Below are 19231 nucleotides of genomic sequence, written 5' to 3' on the forward strand. Positions count from 1 at the left end.
TTACCCATTGTACAGCGCTAAGGAATATGGCGGTGCTATATAAAGCAATTCATAATAAAATTACTTAAACTGCCGTATTTTCTGAAGAAAATCCATCCTCCCTGCTAGGTCACCCTCATCCTCCCCACTCGGTCACTCCGTCCTCCTCGCTCGGTCACTCCGTCCTCCCCGCTCGTTCACTCCGTCCTCCCCTCTAAGTCACCCTCATCCTCCCCGCTAAGTCATCCTCATCCTCCCCACTCCGTCACTCCGTCCTCCACGCGGTCACTCCGTCCTCCCCACTCGGTCACTCCGTCCTCCCCTCTAAGTCACCCTCATCCTCCCCGCTAAGTCACCCTCATCCTCCCCGCTCGGTCACTCCGTCCTCCCCTCTAAGTCACCCTCATTCTCCCCGCTAAGTCACTGTCATCCTCCCCGCTAGGTCACCCTCATCTTCTGCGCTAGATCACCGTCATCCTCCTTGCTAGGTCACTCCATCCTCCCCGCTAGGTCACCCTCATCCTCCTTGCTAGGTCACTCCATCCTCCCCGCTAGGTCACCCTCATCCTCCTTGCTAGGTCACCCTCATCCTCCCCGCTAGGTCACCCTCATCCTCCTTGCTAGGTCACTCCATGCTCCCCGCTCAGTCACTCCATCCTCCACGCTAGGTCACCCTCATCCTCCCCGCTCGGTCACCCTCATCCTCCCCGCTCGGTCACTCCGTCTTCCCCGCTCGGTCACACCGTCCTGCAGTTTAGCTGGATTGTTCTGATTATTTTCTTATTATTCAGATGGAGAGGGGAGAGATGCTGAGGTAAAGGGATGGAGGTCACGGGGAGATGGGAAGAGGGACGAGATGCCCTATTAGAGTGAGAAAGAGAACAAGGAACTCCAGGGCAGAAACAGATGAGGAGGGAGAGAAAGAGGCATCGTGGGAGGTTAGAGGACATCGGGGAGATACGGCGACCGGACGGCGACGCCGCGGCGGTGACTTTGTAATGTCTTTGCATTGTTTTTTTCACCTCGCCCCGCCGTGGGTTTTCCTCGTCCCCTGGGCTGACAGCCAATCAGAAGCCGTTCTGTTATTTCTGTGTTACCTGCTCTCAGCCTCTGATAAGAGAGAGGTAACTACGAGAAAATTCACCTGCGATCAACAGACGGAGCCTGATCACAGGACCGACCAGTGACAACTGCCCCGACGGATCACAGGACTGACCAGTGACAACTGCCCCGACCGATCACAGGACTGACCAGGGACAACTGCCCCGACCGATCACAGGACTGACCAGGGACAGGGTTTATCAGCCATCATAGAAATCCACCCCATCAGTGCCCAGGAGAATTTATCAGGAACGCAGAATCAGCCCGAGAAACAGGTAAACTGCGCCAGAAGGAGAATGGGTCTCAAATCATCAATACCTGTGTAGGAAGGAGGCAAGCAAAGGGTAACTAGACAGGTAGGGGTGGGCTGGGTGTAAATAGACAGGTAGGGGTGGGCTGGGTGTAAATAGACAGGTAGGGGTGGGCTGGGTGTAAATAGACAGGTAGGGGTGGGCTGGGTGTAAATAGGTAGGGGTGGGCTGGGTGTAACTAGACAGGTAGGGGTGGGCTGGGTGTAAATAGACAGGGGTGGGCTGGGTGTAACTAGACAGGTAGGGGTGGACTGGGTGTAAATAGGCAGGGAGGTGGTGGGCTGTGGATATATAAACAGGTGGGGGTGGGCTGGGTGTAACTAGACAGGTAGAGTGTTGTTCTGGGTGTAAGGGTAGGTAGGGGCAAGCAGACGGTACATAGACACGTAGGGGTGGGCTTGGGGTAAATGGGCAGGTAGGGGATGGCTTAGGGATATATTAGCAGGTAGGGTGGGGGTATATAGGCAGGTAGGGTTAGCTGTGGGTATATAGGCAGGTAGGGTTAGCTGTGGGTATAAGCAGGTGGAGGTGGGCTGAGGTATATAGTCAGCTAGGGCTGGGTGAGGTATATAGAAAGGTAGAGTGGGCTGAGGCTACATAGAAAGGTAAAGGTGAGGATAGGATGTATACACAGGTATGGGATGGGGTGACGGTATAACGTCAGGTAGTTGGTGGGTTCAGGGTATATAGACAGGTAGGGTTAGCTGTGGGTATATAGACAGGTGGTGGGCTGTGGGTATAGGCAGGTGGAGGTGGGCTGAGGTATATAGGCAGGTAGGGTTGGGTGAGGTATATAGGAAGGTAAAGGTGAGGATAGGATGTATACACAGGGATGGGGGGACTGTATAACGTAAGGTAGTTGGTGGGTTCATGGTATATAGGCAGGTAGGAGTGGGCTGTTGGTATATAGAAAGGTGGTGGGTGGTTGAGGGTATAGAGACAGGTAAGGGGTGATCTAAGGTTGGTAGGGTTGGGCTGGGGGTATATAGGCAGGTAGGGTTGGACTGGGGGTATATAAGCAGGTAGAGTGGGCTGAGGGTATATATAGAAAGGTAGACTGGGATGGGGGTATATAGGCAGGTAGGGTAGGGTGAGTGGAGGGTATTTCATCTGGTAGGGGATGGCCTGGGTATATATATAAGAAGGTAGGGTTGGACTGGGGGTATATAGGCAGGTAGGGTTGGGTTGCGGTTATATAGACAGGTAGTTGAGGGGCTGGGGGTATATAGGTAGGTGGGGTAGGGTGAGCAGAGGGTATTTCATCTGGGTGGTTTTGGGTTGCGGTTATATAGATAGGTAGATGGTGGACTTGGGGTATATAGGCAGGTAGGGTTTGGCTGGGGGTATATAGGTAGGTGGGGTAGGGTGAGCAGAGGGTATTTCATCTGGGTGGGTTTGGGTTGCAGTTATATAGGCAGGTAGGGTGTTCCTGGGGGTATATAAGCAGGTAGGTTTGGGTTGCGGTTATATAGACAGGTAGTTGGGGGGCTGGGGGTATATTGGCAGATATGGGGTTAGCAGTAGAGAGACAGGCAGAGGCTCTGTGGATGTGGGTTGTGGGCTCGTAGGTTATGCGATCCATCGCTGGTGGGGGGGTCGCAGGTGGTGTGTGGTAATTTATAGGGCGTTCTATGAAGGGCATGTCTCGCTGTCTTTGTTTTACATGTTTTGTGTCTTCTTCAGGATTTCTGAGCTGATCATGGCTCTGTTTGGGAAGGCGTGGGAGTCGGTGGGCTTCCTTCAGTCTGTGAACGCTCTTGTCATGGGGACCGTGGCTCAAATTAAGGGCTTGGCTACTCCTGAAGAGACCGAGTTTGTGAAGAAACACCTGGAGTCTATTGACAAGGAGCTGGCGGCAGGAAAAGGCTTGATGAGGGACAACGATGTGACCAGATGTGAAGATGACATCACGGTGGTCTACCAGCAGCTGGCTTCTGTGGTCCGAGCAGGGAAGTCTTACTCAGACAAGGAGAAGGAAGTCTTCTTACAGTATGTGCAGGACTACAAGATCGACAGACAGCTGAACGCTCTCTACAACCGTCTGCTGGGAGTGTCCGTCCTGGCAGATCAGATCACCCTCCTGCAGCAGGTTATTCGAGACCACCGCCCGCGCCGCTGGCAAATGATTGCCTTCTGCCAAAAGGTCAACTTTGTCCTGGGCACGGGCTTACTGTGTCTGTTCGTCCACGGATCCCTGACCGGCCGCGACACTCAACTGATGATCAGCAGATGGACAGAAAAAATGACCGTTCTTTATCGGAGAATGGAGGAAACGTCGAAAGACTGCGCGGCGTATTTCAAGGAGCAGGCCCAGGAAGATGTGGAGACCTTCCTGACGGCCAACGAGTCCCTGACCGACCGTGAAAAAGCCGAAGCCATCTTCAAGGTGATGGAGAAGAATTACGACTGGCTGCGTTGGGCAGTGATGGTGTCCCAACCACCCTCGGAGAAGCCTGCGGAGGTCTTAGTGAAGGGGAACTACATCTCAGTGCGGGGGGCTTGTGGGACCCAGGTCGTGATGTCTTACAGCGAGAACCCCGTGTCCTTGGACAAAGTTAAAACGAATCAGTTGATTGGTGACCTGGAATGGAAAATTCCAAACCCCCCTCCAGATGTCTACGCCAACATCGAGGCCGAGCCCAGCTACGCCAAGCGATACTTGGCCCAACGGATGCTGCAGAAGCTGTCTGAAGGTTTGGGCAAGGGGATCACCATCCACACCGTGCCGGGGAGCCTGGAAATGACGGGGAACTTTCCCCCGGCCTCTTTTGTGTTATATGAGTACAAGCACCGCATGGCATCCGGCACGGTCTGCATCTTTGGGTGAAAATGCTTGGTGTTGATCGTTGTTGGTTTTCTAATATTTTATCCAATAAATCTTCCTGCGCTAAGAGTCTCGTATGCTTTACTGTTGCGTGGATACATTCATGTTATAGAAAAGGGACTGATTCCAAATGAAATGCATTGGGCGAGGACGAGGTCTCAGAGAATGTGTTGGAAATGAATGGGGGGCAATTAAATAGACAGTTACCAAAAGAAATTACGCGTGAGGCCTGTTATCACTCATTTATTGCTACATGTTCCCAGTACAATACAAACACGGCAAGCTGCGCGCCACGTGACTCGGTGAGAATGACAGCAAGTAACACGGCTGGGGGAGGGCAGAGAGGGCTGCCAACATCTTAGCAGATATCTCCACGTCGGCCCAACGTAGACAATCTAACAATCAAAGAAATTAACAGAGATGTTTCCTGGTTTGGGCCACTGAGACGCGGTCAGCAGCTGCCCCACGTTAAGGTAGTGGTAATAGACTGGCCCCTGGAAGAGGTAGATCCCGTGAGTGTTACACATAGCGCTGTCCACCTGAGTGTGAGCGATGACCTTCTCCTCTCCAGGAACTCGTGGGGTCTTCTTGAGATCCACCATCTGCAGCTTGTTACCTGAGGACATGGAGGAGGGGACACGTCATACACATTGGTCATGAGCATGAGTGGGCGGGGGTGGGGAGAAGCAGCGGGGGGGGTATAATGACGCTGACCTGTGATAATCACCCAGACAACACTGAGGACAACAAGTGATCACGGTATACACAACATATTATATACCATTATATACATATATACCATATACATATAATATACCGTTATACGGCCCGTATACATATTCCATCCTGTTATACGGCCCGCATACATATTATATAATGTTATATGGCCCATATACATATACCGTTATACGGCCTATATACATATTATATACCATTATATATATATATATATATATCCCATATACATATAATATACCGTTATACGACCCGTATACATATTATATACTGTTATACGGCCTATATACATATAATATACCGTTATACAACCCGTATACATATTATATACCGTTATACGGCCCGTATACATATACTGTTATACAGCCTATATACATATAATATACCGTTATACGGACCGTCTACATATTCCATCCTGTTATACGGACCGTATACATATTATATAATGTTATATGGCCCATATACATATACCGTTATACGGCCTATATACATATAATGTACCGTTATACGGCTGTATACATTTTAAATACCGTAATATGGCCCGCATACATATTATATACCGTTATACAGCCTGTATACATATAATATACCGTTATAAGGCCTTTATACATATAATATACCGTTATACGGCCTTTATACATATAATATACTGTTATGCGGCCCGTATACATATTATATACCATTATATGGCCTGTACACATATAATATACCGTTATACGGCCCGTATACATACTATATACCGTTATACTGCTCATACACATATAATATACTATTATACAGCCCATACACATATTATATACCGTTATACATTATTGGCTGTTATATGCCCATATATTTATTATCCAACTGTTAAAGCCCCTGAGTTGCCATTCTGTGCCCTGTTATTCCTCCCCTGTGTTTCTGTTGGCTCACACTTACCTTTGATAACATATAGTTCACTGGAGAGGGGGCAGGTGAAGGCAGCGTCCACCTCTGTTAACCCCAGCTCTTCCTGCAGAGATTTGGGATACCCCAGAACCGGGACGTAGATCTGGTCCGTTAAATAAATAATCACCTGAGATCCCTGAGGGAGAGGAGGAATAAAGTGTGATGTTTACACGCAGTACCCCTTCTGCACCCCACTGCATGCTGTGTGCACACCTTCTGCCCCCCACTTCACTCTGTGTGTACCCCTTCTGCCCCGTATACCCCCAGCTGTGTCTTAGACTCTCTTTATACCTGAATGAAGTACATCTTATTCTCCCAGTTAAAGACAGTGTCCACTGGGCCCTGCAGGGTCCTCCAGGTGTGATTCAGGGGCCACGCGTGCCATCCATCTTTACTGCTGTCCACACGGAAATACCAGCCGCCTGCATATTTAGAAAGAGGTAGTTTGGGCCCCAAGGGCCGGATAAGACCCTTTACACTCAGGAAACATTATTATCTGCCATTCCCTCGCACTTCACGCAAATTATTATCCGCCATTCCCTCGCACTTCACGCACATTATTATCTGCCATTCCCTCGCACTCCACACACATTATTATTTGCGATTCCCTCGCACTTCACGCAAATTATTATCTGCCATTCCCTCGCACTTCACGCACATTACTATCTGCCATTCCCTCGCACTTCACGCACATTACTATCTGCCATTCCCTCACCCTACATACACATTATCTGCCATTCCCTCGGACTCCACGCTCATTATTATCTGCCATTCCCTTGCACATTACTATCTGCCATTCCCTCGCACTCCATACACGTTATCTGCCATTACCTCGCACTCCATACAGATTATCTGCCATTCCCTCGCCCTCCACGCTCATTATTGTCTGCCATTCCCTCCCACTCCACGCTCATTATCTGCCATTCCCTCGCACTTCATAAACATTATCTACCATTCCCTCACACTCCATACAGATTATCTGCCATTCCCTCGCACTCCACGCTCATTATCTGCCTTTCCCTCGCACGCCACACTCATTTCCTGCCCTTCCCTCGCACGCCACGCTCATTATTGTCTACCATTCCCTCGCACGCCACACACATCACTAAGACGCATTCAGATACAATCATCACCTCGAAATGCATAGGTCCGTCCTTTATCATCAGAGGAGAACGCCTCGAACGGTCGGCCGCTGCAGCGGTTCTTGATTGACGCGAAGGTGGCGTTTCTCATGGCGGCTTCTCCATGACCTGCCGGGTGGTGGAGAGGGGGGAGAAAGTCAAAGCTGGAGAGAATGATAAAGGAAGCACTTAAACCAAGAGAGAGAAAGGAAGAGATGAAGGGGTGACTCAGAAAGAGAAAGAGTTACAGAGAGGGGTCTAGTGTTTAACGGAGGAAAAGAGATCTAACAGAAAAGAGAGAGATCTAGCGACACAGAAATCTAGCGAGACAAAGAGATCTACAGAACAGAAAGAGATTTAGCACTACAAAGAGAGAGATGATCCTCTGAGTGAGGAAGGCGAGTGGAGGGTGGAAGGAATGAGTGTGAGAGGGATTTTAAGCCTCTTTCTCACCTCTTCCGGGACAGCTCACGAAGTAATCTCTCGTGTCCAGGAGTCTCGGTGACAGCACCTCTCCGCTCACCGGGTCAAACCGAGTAAAGTTGGTGCCTTTGAAGCAGTAATATCTCTCCAGCCAGCGGACGGCGGCTGTGCAGTTACCCAGCGCCGACCAACGCCGCTCCTTCACGGGGGGCACTTCATGGGGGCTGTAAATGTAGACCTTGCCACCTGGGGGCAATATGTTATACATGTAATACCACCTTCTCATAGACTGCTCACTGGGTAATAGAGCTGTCTCTCTCACACGCATGTCACTCAGTCACCTTTAAAGAAAATGACGCTGTCTGTCTTGCACTCCCCAGAGTGACACTCCACTGCAGCATCCAGATTGTCGGGAACACCTGGGAACTCCTGGCTGATGGGTCGCGGGTATCCGGATACCGGGCGGCCCTCAAAAAAACTCCACACGCGGCTTCCCTGGAATTACAGAAAGAGAGACGCAGCAAGGAGTGAGCTTAGCGTGTAGGGATGGCGTGTAGTGACTGAATGTAAGCTGTGGCCTGAGTATTATTATTATTATACTTTATTTATAAAGCGCCGACAGATTCCGCAGCGCTGTACAAAGAAAATGATACAGATGTTGTGTAGAGGAATAGGGTGTGAGTGGGAGCTGTGGTGTAAGTACAGGAATCGGGTTTATGGGGGTCTATACGGATAGATGGCTGTATATTGGGGTGTATATGTACAGATGGCTGTATATTTGGGGTGTATATATGGACAGATGGCTGTATATTGGGGTGTATATGAATAGATGGCTGTATATTGGGGGTGTATATGGATAGATGACTGTATATTGGGGTGTATATGGATAGATGGCTGTAAATTGGGGTGTATATGAATAGATGGCTGTATATCGGGGTGTATATGGATAGATGGCTGTATATTGGGGTGTATATGGACAGATGGCTGTATATCGGAGTGTATATGGATAGATGGCTGTATATTGGGGGTGTATATGGATAGATGACTGTATATTGGGGTGTATATGGATAGATGGCTGTAAATTGGGGTGTATATGAATAGATGGCTGTATATCAGGGTGTATATGGATAGATGGCTGTATATTGGGGTGTATATGGACAGATGGCTGTATATTGGGGTGTATATGAATAGATGGCTGTATATTGGGGTGTATATGAATAGATGGCTGTATATTGGGGTGTATATGTACAGATGGCTGTATATTGGGGTGTATATGAATAGATGGCTGTATCTTGGGGTGTATATGGACAGATGGCTGTATATCGGGGTGTATATGGACAGATGGCTGTATATCGGGGTGTATATGGACAGATGGCTGTATATTGGGGTGTATATGAATAGATGGCTGTATATTGGGGGGTGTATATGGATAGATGGCTGTATATCGGGGTGTATATGTACAGATGGCTGTATATCGGGGTGTATATGTACAGATGGCTGTATATCGGGGTGTACATGTACAGATGGCTGTATATCGGGGTGTATATGGATAGATGGCTGTATATCGGGGTGTATATGGACAGATGGCTGTATATCGGGGTGTAAATGGTGGGGTGTGCTTGTGTTACCTTGAAGACGTAGGTCCTCTGGTGGAGCTGGGGTTGCTCCTTGTTGTGAATCCGGAACGCCGCGTCCACCGGCCCCGTCAGCCCCGGCCACGTCTCGTTAATGTACTGAGCTTTGCCTCGGAATCCGGTCCACACGAAGGAGTCTGCGGGCCCCCGGAGTGGCCCCGAGACACACGGATTATTAAATAACTAAACCGCCACAAACCCACCCGCCGCACCGCTTATTTAAACTGTTATATGAATACAGGTTAGGGGCTCCATAGTGAAACGCCATGTATATTATATATACAGTGCCGGGGCATTAGGAAGCCGTCGGCTGCTCAGTAGGCAGTTCCAGCTCAATTCAGCCAGGTATTGGAACGGCCATTGCATCCCCAGGAATCAGATTTAAAGGGACAGGGCAGAGTTACAGGGGAGGACTAGCACATTCTGGCCTGGTGGGCACGTAAAGCCAAGTGGCCCCTTGCCCTCCCCTATGGTACTCACTGGCACATGGACTCACACATGCTGCCATGCTGCACATACTTATTCTAACACACACTCTAATGGGGAGGAATAATCCTACAGATCCTCCGCACAGGAAGTTTAGATGGCTGTTCCCATGGGATACACATGGAGGGGGCGGGGTTAATGTATATATATATATATAATATTGCTTGCTGTAATCTGGGAACCCCGTCACATGGGTTTATTTAGTGGACATGTGACAGATCCCATATAGCGCCCCCTGCAGTCTCGGAGGAACCGGAGCACCAGCTTTGGGGTCTTGACCTAGAATAGGGCAATTTATTAACCCTGTAGTGTCAGCCAGGCCCCCTGGATTAGTGTGCGGGGTCCCGGGTGTCGCGCCTGCGCAGGTTACCTCTGAAGTAATGCATCACTCCCTGATCATCTAACGTCATCGCTCCAAATCCTTCCTCCGCGCAGCGATCGGCCGGGTCTGAGAGACAGAGCGAGAACATTGATCGCTACAACATGTCACCGCGCCCTGCGGGGGGGGTCTCTGCGGGAGGCTCTCTGCGGGGGTCTCACTGTGCTGTCACCGCGCCCTGCGGGGGGCTCTCTGCACTGTCACCGCGCCCTGCGGGAAGGTCTCTCTGCGGGGGTCTCACTGTGCTGTCACCGCGCCCTCCGGGGGATCTCTCTGCACTGTCACCGCACCCTGCGGGGGGCTCTCTGCACTGTCACTGCGCCCTGCGGGGGGCTCTCTGCACTGTCACCGCACCCTGCGGGGGGCTCTCTGCACTGTCACCGCGCCCTGCGGGGGGCTCTCTGCGCTGTCACCGCGCCCTGCAGGGGTCTCTCTGCGCTGTCACCGCGCCCTGCGGGGGTCTCTCTGTGGGAGTCTCACTGCAGTCTGGGTACCGGGGGTCTCACTGCAGTCTGGGTACCGGGGGTCTCGCTGTGGGGGTCTCACTGAAGTCTAGGTACTGGGGGTCTCACTGTGGAGGTCTCACTGCAGTCTGGGTACCTGGGGTCTCGCTGTGGGGGTCTCACTGCAGTCTGGGTACCCGGGGTCTCACTGTGGGGGTCTCACTGCAGTCTGGGTACCGGGGGTCTCACTGCAGTCAGGGTTCCAGGGGTCTCGCTGTGGGGGTCTCACTGCAGTCTGGGTACCGGGGGTCTCACTGTGGAGGTCTCACTGCAGTCTGGGTACCTGGGGTCTCGTTGTGGGGGTCTCACTGCAGTGTGGGTACCGGGGCTCTCACTGCGGGGGCCTCACCTGTTGCATTAGTATTTGTCTCATTTATATGGAGCCGGTTGGATCCTTTATCATCTGGTTTCCCTTTAATCCTAAAAGAGAAAAATATCCTCTCATTACTGGAGACATTTACAGCCACGACCCAATGTGACCCCCCCCCAGTACCAAACCCCACGGAAAAACCTTTACCACCTCTGCTGGGAGGCTGTTCCACTTATCTACCACCCTCTCAGTAAAGTAAAACTTCCTTCCATTCCATCTCAGTCTCTGACTCTCTAGTGTTAGATTCCGGTCTCTTGTTGTAACTTTTCCCTTTTTAAATAAAGTTCCTCCTGTCCTTTATTAACCCCTTTATGCATTTAAATGTCACCCCCCCTTTCCTTTCTCCTATTCCCTCTCTCACTTCTCCATCCCCACTCTCTCTCTGCTCTCCAGGTCTCTCTCCAATCCCCTCTATGCCTTCTCTCCCCCAATCTCTCTTTCCCATCTTCTCTCCTCATCTCTCTCACATCCCCTCTCTTTCTTCCCTCTCCCCATCTCTCTCTCCCATCCCCTCTCTCCCCATCTCTCTCTCCCATCCCCACTCTCTCCCATCCCCTCTCTCCCCATCTCTCTCCCATCTCTCTCTCCCCATCTCTCTCCCATCCCCTCTCTCCCCATCTCTCTCCCATCCCCTCTCTCCCCATCTCTCTCCCATCCCCTCTCTCCCCATCTCTCTCCCCATCTCTCTCTCCCCATCTCTCTCTCCCATCGCCTCTCTCCCCATCTCTCTCTCCCATCCCCTCCCTTTCTTCTCTCATGCGGCAGGTAAGTAGCAGCTACTGGCCTGATCCCCATATCCACGTCCTACGCAGGAACTCGTTTTCAAAAAGGGCTCCCAGGGGTGTTGGACTCCTGGCCCCCGAGGGCCACAAACAGACCAGGATGTCTGAACACCAGTGATTTAAATCCGTTACAGTCTCTCATGTTGGGATATCCTGGCCTGGCTGTGGTCCTCGAGGCCTGGAGTTTGACACGCTTGCTCAATACATTACCCATACACACTCACACTCACGCTTTACTCACAGTGGGTACGAGACACCAAGAGACAACAGACAGATGAAAACGCTGACTGCGAGATGTCTGGCCATCTTCATGAACTTGGAGGTGTGTGGCAAACAGAGTGACAGCTCCAGACCCCGAGTGTGTCTCTGAGTGACAGCTCCAGACCCTGAGTGTGTCTCTAAGTGACAGCTCCAGACCCTGAGTGTGTCTCTGAATTTAGCAGACTTTATACCCAGGGAATGACAACAAACCGTCACATCCCAGAAGTTTGTTGCACAATTCTGACCGGTCCGGCTTCCCATAAACTCCGTCTGCCAGGTTTCACAACCCGATTCATGTCAAACAATTTCAGCACAAAATCCCCAAACGCCACAACCCCCCCCCCCCGAGACACCTGCGGACGTCTCAATGGATTCAGTGATTTTATTCCGGGCTTTTCCCCAGCCCTGCGGGAATTACCCTCCCCGAGAGGATATATACACACACTTACACAAGCTTATGCACACTCACACGCACTTACACACACACGCACTTACACACACACTTATACAAGCTTACACACACACACACACTTGCACACACACTACCGCTCAGGAGTTTGGGGTCCCTGAGATGTTTTCATGGAAAACAAGTACATTTCTGATGATCAATCAGCCTTTTAAACTTAAATTTGGATCAGCAAACACAACGTGGCATTGGAGTACAGGAGTGATGGGAGTGATAAAGGGCCATTGGAACACAGGAGTGATGGGAATGATAAAGGGCCGCTGGAACACAGGAGTGATAGGAGTGATAAAGGGCCGTTGGAACACAGGAGTGATTGGGGTGATAAAGGGCCATTGGAACACAGGAGTGGTGGGAGTGATAAAGGGCCGTTGGAATAAAGGAGTGATGGGAGTGATAAAGGGCCGTTGGAACACAGGAGTGATGGGAGTGATAAAGGGCCGTTGGAACACAGGAGTGATGGGAGTGATAAAGGGCCATTGGAACACAGGAGTGATGGGAGTGATAAAGGGCCGTTGGAACACGGGAGTGATAAAGGGCCGTTGGAACACAGGAGTGATGGGAGTGATAAAGGGCTGTTGGAACACAGGAGTGATGGGAGTGAAAAAGGGCGGTTGGAACACAGGAGTGATGGGAGTGATAAAGGGCCGTTGGAACACAGGAGTGATGGGAGTGATAAAGGGCTGTTGGAACACAGGAGTGATGGGAGTGATAAAGGGCCGTTGGAACACAGGCTGTCCTGTGGGGCTAGTTATGGGGTGTTACAGGGTCACCGTACCCAAGGCCGGGTCCCCTGTTTGAGGGCTGAGGAATCACCAGTCAGTCCCTCATACGGAGCTCCTGCTATCCACGGATCAGTCAGACCGCCATTCACAGTAAAACAAGAACTTTATTTACAAACACACAGAACTTTATATACAATCTCAATTCACTGCGCACCGAACCCAACCCCCAATCCCATCACAAATCCCATCAGTATACAGGGGATGTATCAGGTGAGGGGATTAAGGGATACAATGGGTTCCCCCACCTGTGTTATCCCCCCTGTAGTGCGGGGGCCGGCGGGGCCGACAGGGCTGTGCTGGCTGATTAAGAGCCCCAGCCGGGTTACCTGATCGTCTCTTTGAAGGCCGGAGCCGCAGCCACATTCAGTCTCTGGGCCGGTTACACAATAAACACAATATAATATTATAATATAATATATTACCGGGTCACGGCATACGGAACCGGACACTGACGCTCCATGACCTGGCTAAACTTTACACCAACGTATGAGCCGGCTAAAGAAAAAATGTCTGTGCGCTAAACTAGTCTCAGGCTCAAATAATACAAATGTATAATCTGAGGCCTACCAAACAGTGTGAGCGCTGCAAATACAGTGTGCTGGCTGTACAATGTATACAAAAACAGACAGCTAGCCTGGCCCTGTCACAGGGGGGTTCTGTATTTGGCGCCTTTTCCTAATCTGACCACAGATTGTCCCTCCCCTTTGGCAGATGGTGATGCATACCTGCCAACTGTCCTGGTTAACGAGGGACAATCCCGAATTTTGCAATCCATCCTGCCGGGGTTTACCTCTGCCCCGGTTTTTCGGCAGGACAGAGGGATTCGGGAACAATGGAGAATGCAGAATGCAGAATCGTGTGCATACGCAGTAGCGCTGCCATTTTTAGTGACACTCTGCCTCCCAAGTCACCCCCCATCGTTCCCCCGGGGGTAGAATTTGGGAGGTTTGCTTGGGCCCGGTGAGAAGTGGTTTCGTAGCCTCCGTGCAGGCTTCAGTGGCTCATGGTTTCCATGGAGATTGTATCAGTTTTTAGTGGCTGTAACGTTGACGGTTGTTACTGTTGTGAAATATGTTGTTGTGTCGCGGTGTGTTACGTAACCGGCCCTCGTGGCCATTTATTTATTAATAGCGGGAGTAAAATATTAAATTGATATCAGTGTCTGCGTCTCTATTTGGGGGGGACGCCAACATAAACAACATGGCATTACAGAGGGGCCTACTCACTAAACTGTGAGTGCTCGTGAGTGAACGTATTCCGCAGCATAGAGGTCAATTCACACGAGTCCCAAGGAACCACTCAGAATTCGCACTCACTCGCCTGCAAGCGACCCCCTGTACATTGCTGGAATGGAGTGGAATACACCCTCCAACCACTGGGGGCCGCTGGTGCGCAGGGATAGATTTGCGCCCTCGTTAGTAGCCCTTTTACCAGTCTGCTGACGTTGGGCTGAGAATGGACCCCCCCCCACTCTACAGGGTAGGAATGGAGGGAGGGGGAGAGATATGCCATCCGTACCTCTCCAAGGGGTTTTAAGCTGTGGTTAGGGGGATTGGGGGGGTAGAAGCCCTCAAGAGTCGTTTCACCAACATCCCCATTTTGTTTGTTTTGGATTTCTTTTTTTCTAGTTTATGTATTTATTTCCGGGAATGATGTTTTGTTACTCAATGTTGTGAGTTTTAGGTGAGGACACATAAGGGTTAACTCAACTCGCATTCCCTGCAACCCCAAAGTGTATGAGGGGCATAGTGATGTCACAGCAACATGTTCTGACCATTGGATCGGCAAAGGATCTGGTCATGGTGTAAACAGGGTAACTCAGAATCCTACAGGCTTATCTTCTACCACCTGGGTTTATATCTCAGACCCTGGGCTAATGCCCCGGCACCTGGGCTAATGTATCGGCACCTGGGCTAATGTCTCAGGCCCTGGACTAATGCCCCGGCACCTGGGGCATTATGAAGAAGTCCTGGAGGCGCAGGCCGCTCTGCTCACTGCGGGGGCGATCTGGGGGTCTCCCAGTGTAACCGGTTACTGGTGTCCAGTTTCCAGAAGCGCCGTCGGGCTACCTGTGACCGGTTTGTCCTCTCTGTTTGCTGTTCTCTCTGTACTGATAACGCAGCCAACAAAGTCAACAACATTCCTCCGGGCAGAGATTACATCGGGGGATGGGGGGGAATACATCGGGGATGGGGGGAGAGAATACATCGGGGATGGTGGGGTGAGAATACATCGGGGATGGGGGGGAGAGAATACATCGGGGATGGGGGGGAGAGAATACTTCGGGGATGGGGGGGAAAGAATAAATCAGGGATGGGGGGATTTCAGAACTTTTTGGCTCTGATCCGATTTCTTTCTAATGGGCAGGAATGAAACCGGAGCGGCAGGAACTGGGGAGCAGATCTCTAATCGCCAACCCCCTTAATAAATATGTCTGTGGGGGGCCCCTGCCTGTGGGGGGCAGGATATGTGTTACAGAGAATTATTATTCCGTTCCCCGTTTTAGTCGCCTTCTCTCCAGGGTCACTATCCTTCTGTAGATGGGATCTCCAGCACTGTACCCACTACTCTAGGTTGGGGTCTGACTAGAGTTGTGTAAAGGGGCAGAATCTCCTCTCTCTTCCTGCCACTAATGGCCCTCGCTATACATCCAGCATGCTGCTTGATTTTTCCGCCCCTTTATTGCATTGCCTCCCTATCTTTAGGTTCTCCTAAATATTTACTCTCCGAGCCCCGGTGCGACACCATGTGACCAAAAGCACGTGGACACCCGAACCACCCTTACGAAAAAATTACTGCAGTTTTTCTGAAGTAATACTGCAGTTTTTTGGACATGAAAAAACTGCAATACTGCACTTTTACTGCAGTATTACTGCACATTTACTGCAGTTTTACTGCATTTGTACTTCACTGTACTGCAGTTTTACTGCAGGTATTTTTGTACGGAAGTACAAATGCAATAAAGCTGCAGTACTTTGAATTACAACTGTAGGTTTGCAATATAAAAAAAAAAGTGCAGTAAATGTGCAGTAATACTGCAGTACAGTGAAGTACAAATGCAGTAAAACTGCAGTAAATGTGCAGTAATACTGCAGTAAAAGTGCAGTATTGCAGTTTTTTCATGTCCAAAAAACTGCAGTATTACTTCAGAAAAACTGCAGTAATTTTTTGTAAGGGATCACACCGTCCCATTCTATAACCAGGGGCATTAATATGCAGTTGCCCCCTCTCCAAACTGGGGCCACAAAGTGTGAAGCATAGAGTTATCTTAAGTGTCTTTGTATGATCCAGCGTTTCCATCACCCTTCAGTGGCCCTCAGGGGCCCAAACCCTGAAAATTCATCCTTCACGCTCCTTAACATCAGAGTGCAGATGAGGCCAGCAGTCCCTGTATGGCGTCACCCAGATATCCGAGGCAGGTGACGGACCTTTCCGGAGGGGTCCGGGACCCCTGTAGAGCCGGTAATGAAAATGCAAGAAAATCTACAGCTGGAAAATCTCATATAAACAAGACCAGCAAAGCATGTAAAAAAGAGATATTTTCATGAAAACTGATGTTAATTAAATGCGAGAAAAAAAAATAAGGAAAGAAAAGAAATTGAAGCAACGACCACAAGATGGCGCCATGCGGGCGAGCGATGTGTAAATCCGCCAGCAGGTGGCGCTCACGCATCACAGTGCTGCCCCCTGCAGTCTGTGGGACGTATAAACCCACGGAAGGGAATCAGTTACACTCAATGCCCTGCAGGGGGCAGCACGTTACCTCGGCCGGTTAGCCGCCTGGAGCGTGGATATGAATCATGGAATAAAATGGCCGCCGTGATCTCCTCGCCAACCCCCCCCCTGGTTCCTCCACACACTGGTTCCACTGGTTCGACACTGGAAATTCAGATGGGGCACTTAAGACGGTTCTCTATTTCCTGAGTTAAAGCAGGATAGGTGGGACCGTTTCCATGGGATCGCCGAGGGGTGTCCAGTGGGCCGCATGCTGGGCCCAGGCCCCTCGCTGCTCAGACCCCGACCTTCCCATTCCTCTAACGCAGCCGCTTATTCCCGGAAAAGTCCAGAATGTATTTGGAGGGATCCGGCCAGACTGGGGTGAAATCAGAGCTCAGCGCAGATTCTCCTGTGGGGTCCTCAGATTTTTTTTTTTTTTCTATTGGGACTCCATTTCTGGCCAGCTCTGCCTGGATCCTTTCTGTGCTCCCTCTCAGGGCAGCTCAGCGGTTCTATACTTTGTCATCTTGTTACCCCCCTGACATGTCACCAGCTGCTGTCACTCCCCCTCTCCTGTGTATCTGTGGGGGGTATCTGCCCCTCTCCCGTGTATCTGCGGGGGGTATCTGCCCCTCTCCCATGTATCTGCGGGGGGTATCTGCCCCTCTCCCGTGTATCTGCGGGGGGTATCTGCCCTCTCTCCCGTGTATCTGCGGGGGGTATCTGCCCCTCTCCCGTGTATCTGCCCCCAAGTGACAGGGCCAGGCTAGTTGGCTCATATGTCATGGAGCGTCTGTGTCCGGTTCCATATCCCGTGACCCGGTAATATTATAAATTGTGTATTATTTTGTAACCGGCCCAGAGACTGAATGTGGCTGCAGCTCCGGCCTTCAAAGAGACGATCAGGTACCCGGCTGGGGCTCTTAATCAGCCAGCACAGCCCTGTCTGCCCCGCCGGCCCCCGCACTACAGGGGGGATAACACAGGTGGGGGAACCCATTGTATCCCTTATCCCCGTACCGGATCCATTCTCTGTATACTGATGGGATTTGTGACGGGATATGAGTGATGGGATTGGGGGTTGGGTTCGGTGCGCAGTGAATTGAGATTGTATATAAAGTTCTGTGTGTTTGTAAATAAAGTTCTTGTTTTACTGTGAATGGTGGTCTGACTGATCCATGGATAGCAGGAGCTCCGTATGAGGGACTGACTGGTGATTCCTCAGCCCTCAAACAGGGGACCCGGCCTTGGGTACGGTGACCCTGTAACACCCCTCTCCCGTGTATCTGCGAGGGGTATCTACCCCCTCTCCCGTGTATCTGCAGGGGGGGTATCTCCCCCTCTGCCGTGGATCTGTGGGGGGTATCTGCAGCATGTGGGGCAGAATACGGGACCTCCCCCGGGTTAGCCCCCCCATATTAAATTTTTTTACAAAAGATCATGGCATTTGTTAGATCTTTGTTAGATCAGGTTTGATCAACTGTTTTTTTCGTTAGATCTACTCTAAAATAGGCAATATTAACAATCTTTTTCAGGGGGGGCTAACCCGTAGCCAGCCCCCCCTCAACAAAAATTTCAACAAAATGTTACTGATTATGATAGCTCTACGTTAGATCAGGTTTGATCAGACAAAATTTTTGATAGATCTAGTCTAATTACTGAGATATTGCATATTTAATGAGGGGGGGCTGGCCCCCCCTCAACTGAAATTTGGATTTTTTTTAATGGATCTTGGTAGATATTCGTTAGATCAGGTTAGATCAACTGTTTTTTTCGTTAGATCTACCACGCAGGAGGCGGTATTCACAATCCTATTTTGTGTGCGGGGGATGGGTACACATACGGTCTGGCCCCCCCTCAACTGAAATTTTGATTTTTTTTTTATGGATCTTGGTAGATATTCGTTAGATCAGGTTAGATCAACAGTTTTTTTCGTTAGATCTACCACGCAGGAGGTGGTATTCACAATCCTATTTTGTGTGCGGGGGATGGGTACACATACGGTCTGGCCCCCCCTCAACTGAAATTTTGATTTTTTTTTATGGATCTTGGTAGATATTCGTTAGATCAGGTTAGATCAACAGTTTTTTTCGTTAGATCTACCACGCAGGAGGCGGTATTCACAATCCTATTTTGTGTGCGGGGGATGGGTACACATACGGTCTGGCCCCCCCTCAACTGAAATTTGGATTTTTTTTTATGGATCTTGGTAGATATTCGTTAGATCAGGTTAGATCAACAGTTTTTTTTGTTAGATCTACCACGCAGGAGGCGGTATTCAAAATCCTATTTTGTGTGCGGGTAATGGGTATACATAGGGGCTGGCCCCCCCTCAACTGAAATTTGGATTTTTTTTAATGGATCTTGGTAGATATTCGTTAGATCAGGTTAGATCAACTGTTTTTTTCGTTAGATCAACCACGCAGGAGG

General features: G+C 50.2%; 2 protein-coding genes across 2 annotated transcripts; one reads left to right on the top strand and one right to left on the bottom strand.

The window, feature by feature from the left end:
- The first annotated feature begins 1143 nt into the window (after positions 1 to 1143).
- LOC128474429 (uncharacterized) lies at positions 1144 to 4282 on the top strand. The gene is made up of 2 exons (XM_053456763.1): positions 1144 to 1355; positions 3075 to 4282. Exon 2 carries the CDS (start codon positions 3091 to 3093, stop codon positions 4216 to 4218), a length of 1128 nt encoding a protein of 375 aa, XP_053312738.1. The 5' UTR covers positions 1144 to 1355; positions 3075 to 3090; the 3' UTR covers positions 4219 to 4282.
- Positions 4283 to 4442: 160 nt separating this feature from the next.
- On the bottom strand, positions 4443 to 11907 carry HPX (hemopexin). The gene is made up of 10 exons (XM_053456761.1): positions 11817 to 11907; positions 10773 to 10843; positions 9912 to 9989; positions 9050 to 9192; positions 7763 to 7916; positions 7452 to 7667; positions 7011 to 7127; positions 6169 to 6299; positions 5869 to 6013; positions 4443 to 4831 (listed from the first exon to the last, which is right to left on the bottom strand). The coding sequence occupies exons 1-10, from the start codon at positions 11885 to 11887 to the stop codon at positions 4611 to 4613; spliced, it is 1347 nt and encodes a 448-aa protein (XP_053312736.1). The 5' UTR covers positions 11888 to 11907; the 3' UTR covers positions 4443 to 4610.
- Between the last annotated feature and the right edge of the window lie 7324 nt (positions 11908 to 19231).

The sequence above is a fragment of the Spea bombifrons genome, chromosome 2, assembly GCF_027358695.1.
Source record: "Spea bombifrons isolate aSpeBom1 chromosome 2, aSpeBom1.2.pri, whole genome shotgun sequence".
Taxonomy (NCBI): domain Eukaryota; kingdom Metazoa; phylum Chordata; class Amphibia; order Anura; family Pelobatidae; genus Spea; species Spea bombifrons.

Excerpts from the sequence above, each read along its gene's own strand:
- LOC128474429 (XM_053456763.1), top strand. The coding sequence starts at position 3,091 with ATGGCTCTGTTTGGGAAGGCGTGGGAGTCGGTGGGCTTCCTTCAGTCT.
- HPX (XM_053456761.1), bottom strand. The coding sequence starts at position 11,887 with ATGAAGATGGCCAGACATCTCGCAGTCAGCGTTTTCATCTGTCTGTTG. Across the intron at positions 9,193-9,911 it reads AGTGATGCATTACTTCAGAG|ACTCCTTCGTGTGGACCGGA; the intron begins GTAACCTGCGCA and ends GGGGGCCCGCAG. Across the intron at positions 7,668-7,762 it reads CAGCGTCATTTTCTTTAAAG|GTGGCAAGGTCTACATTTAC; the intron begins GTGACTGAGTGA and ends TATTGCCCCCAG.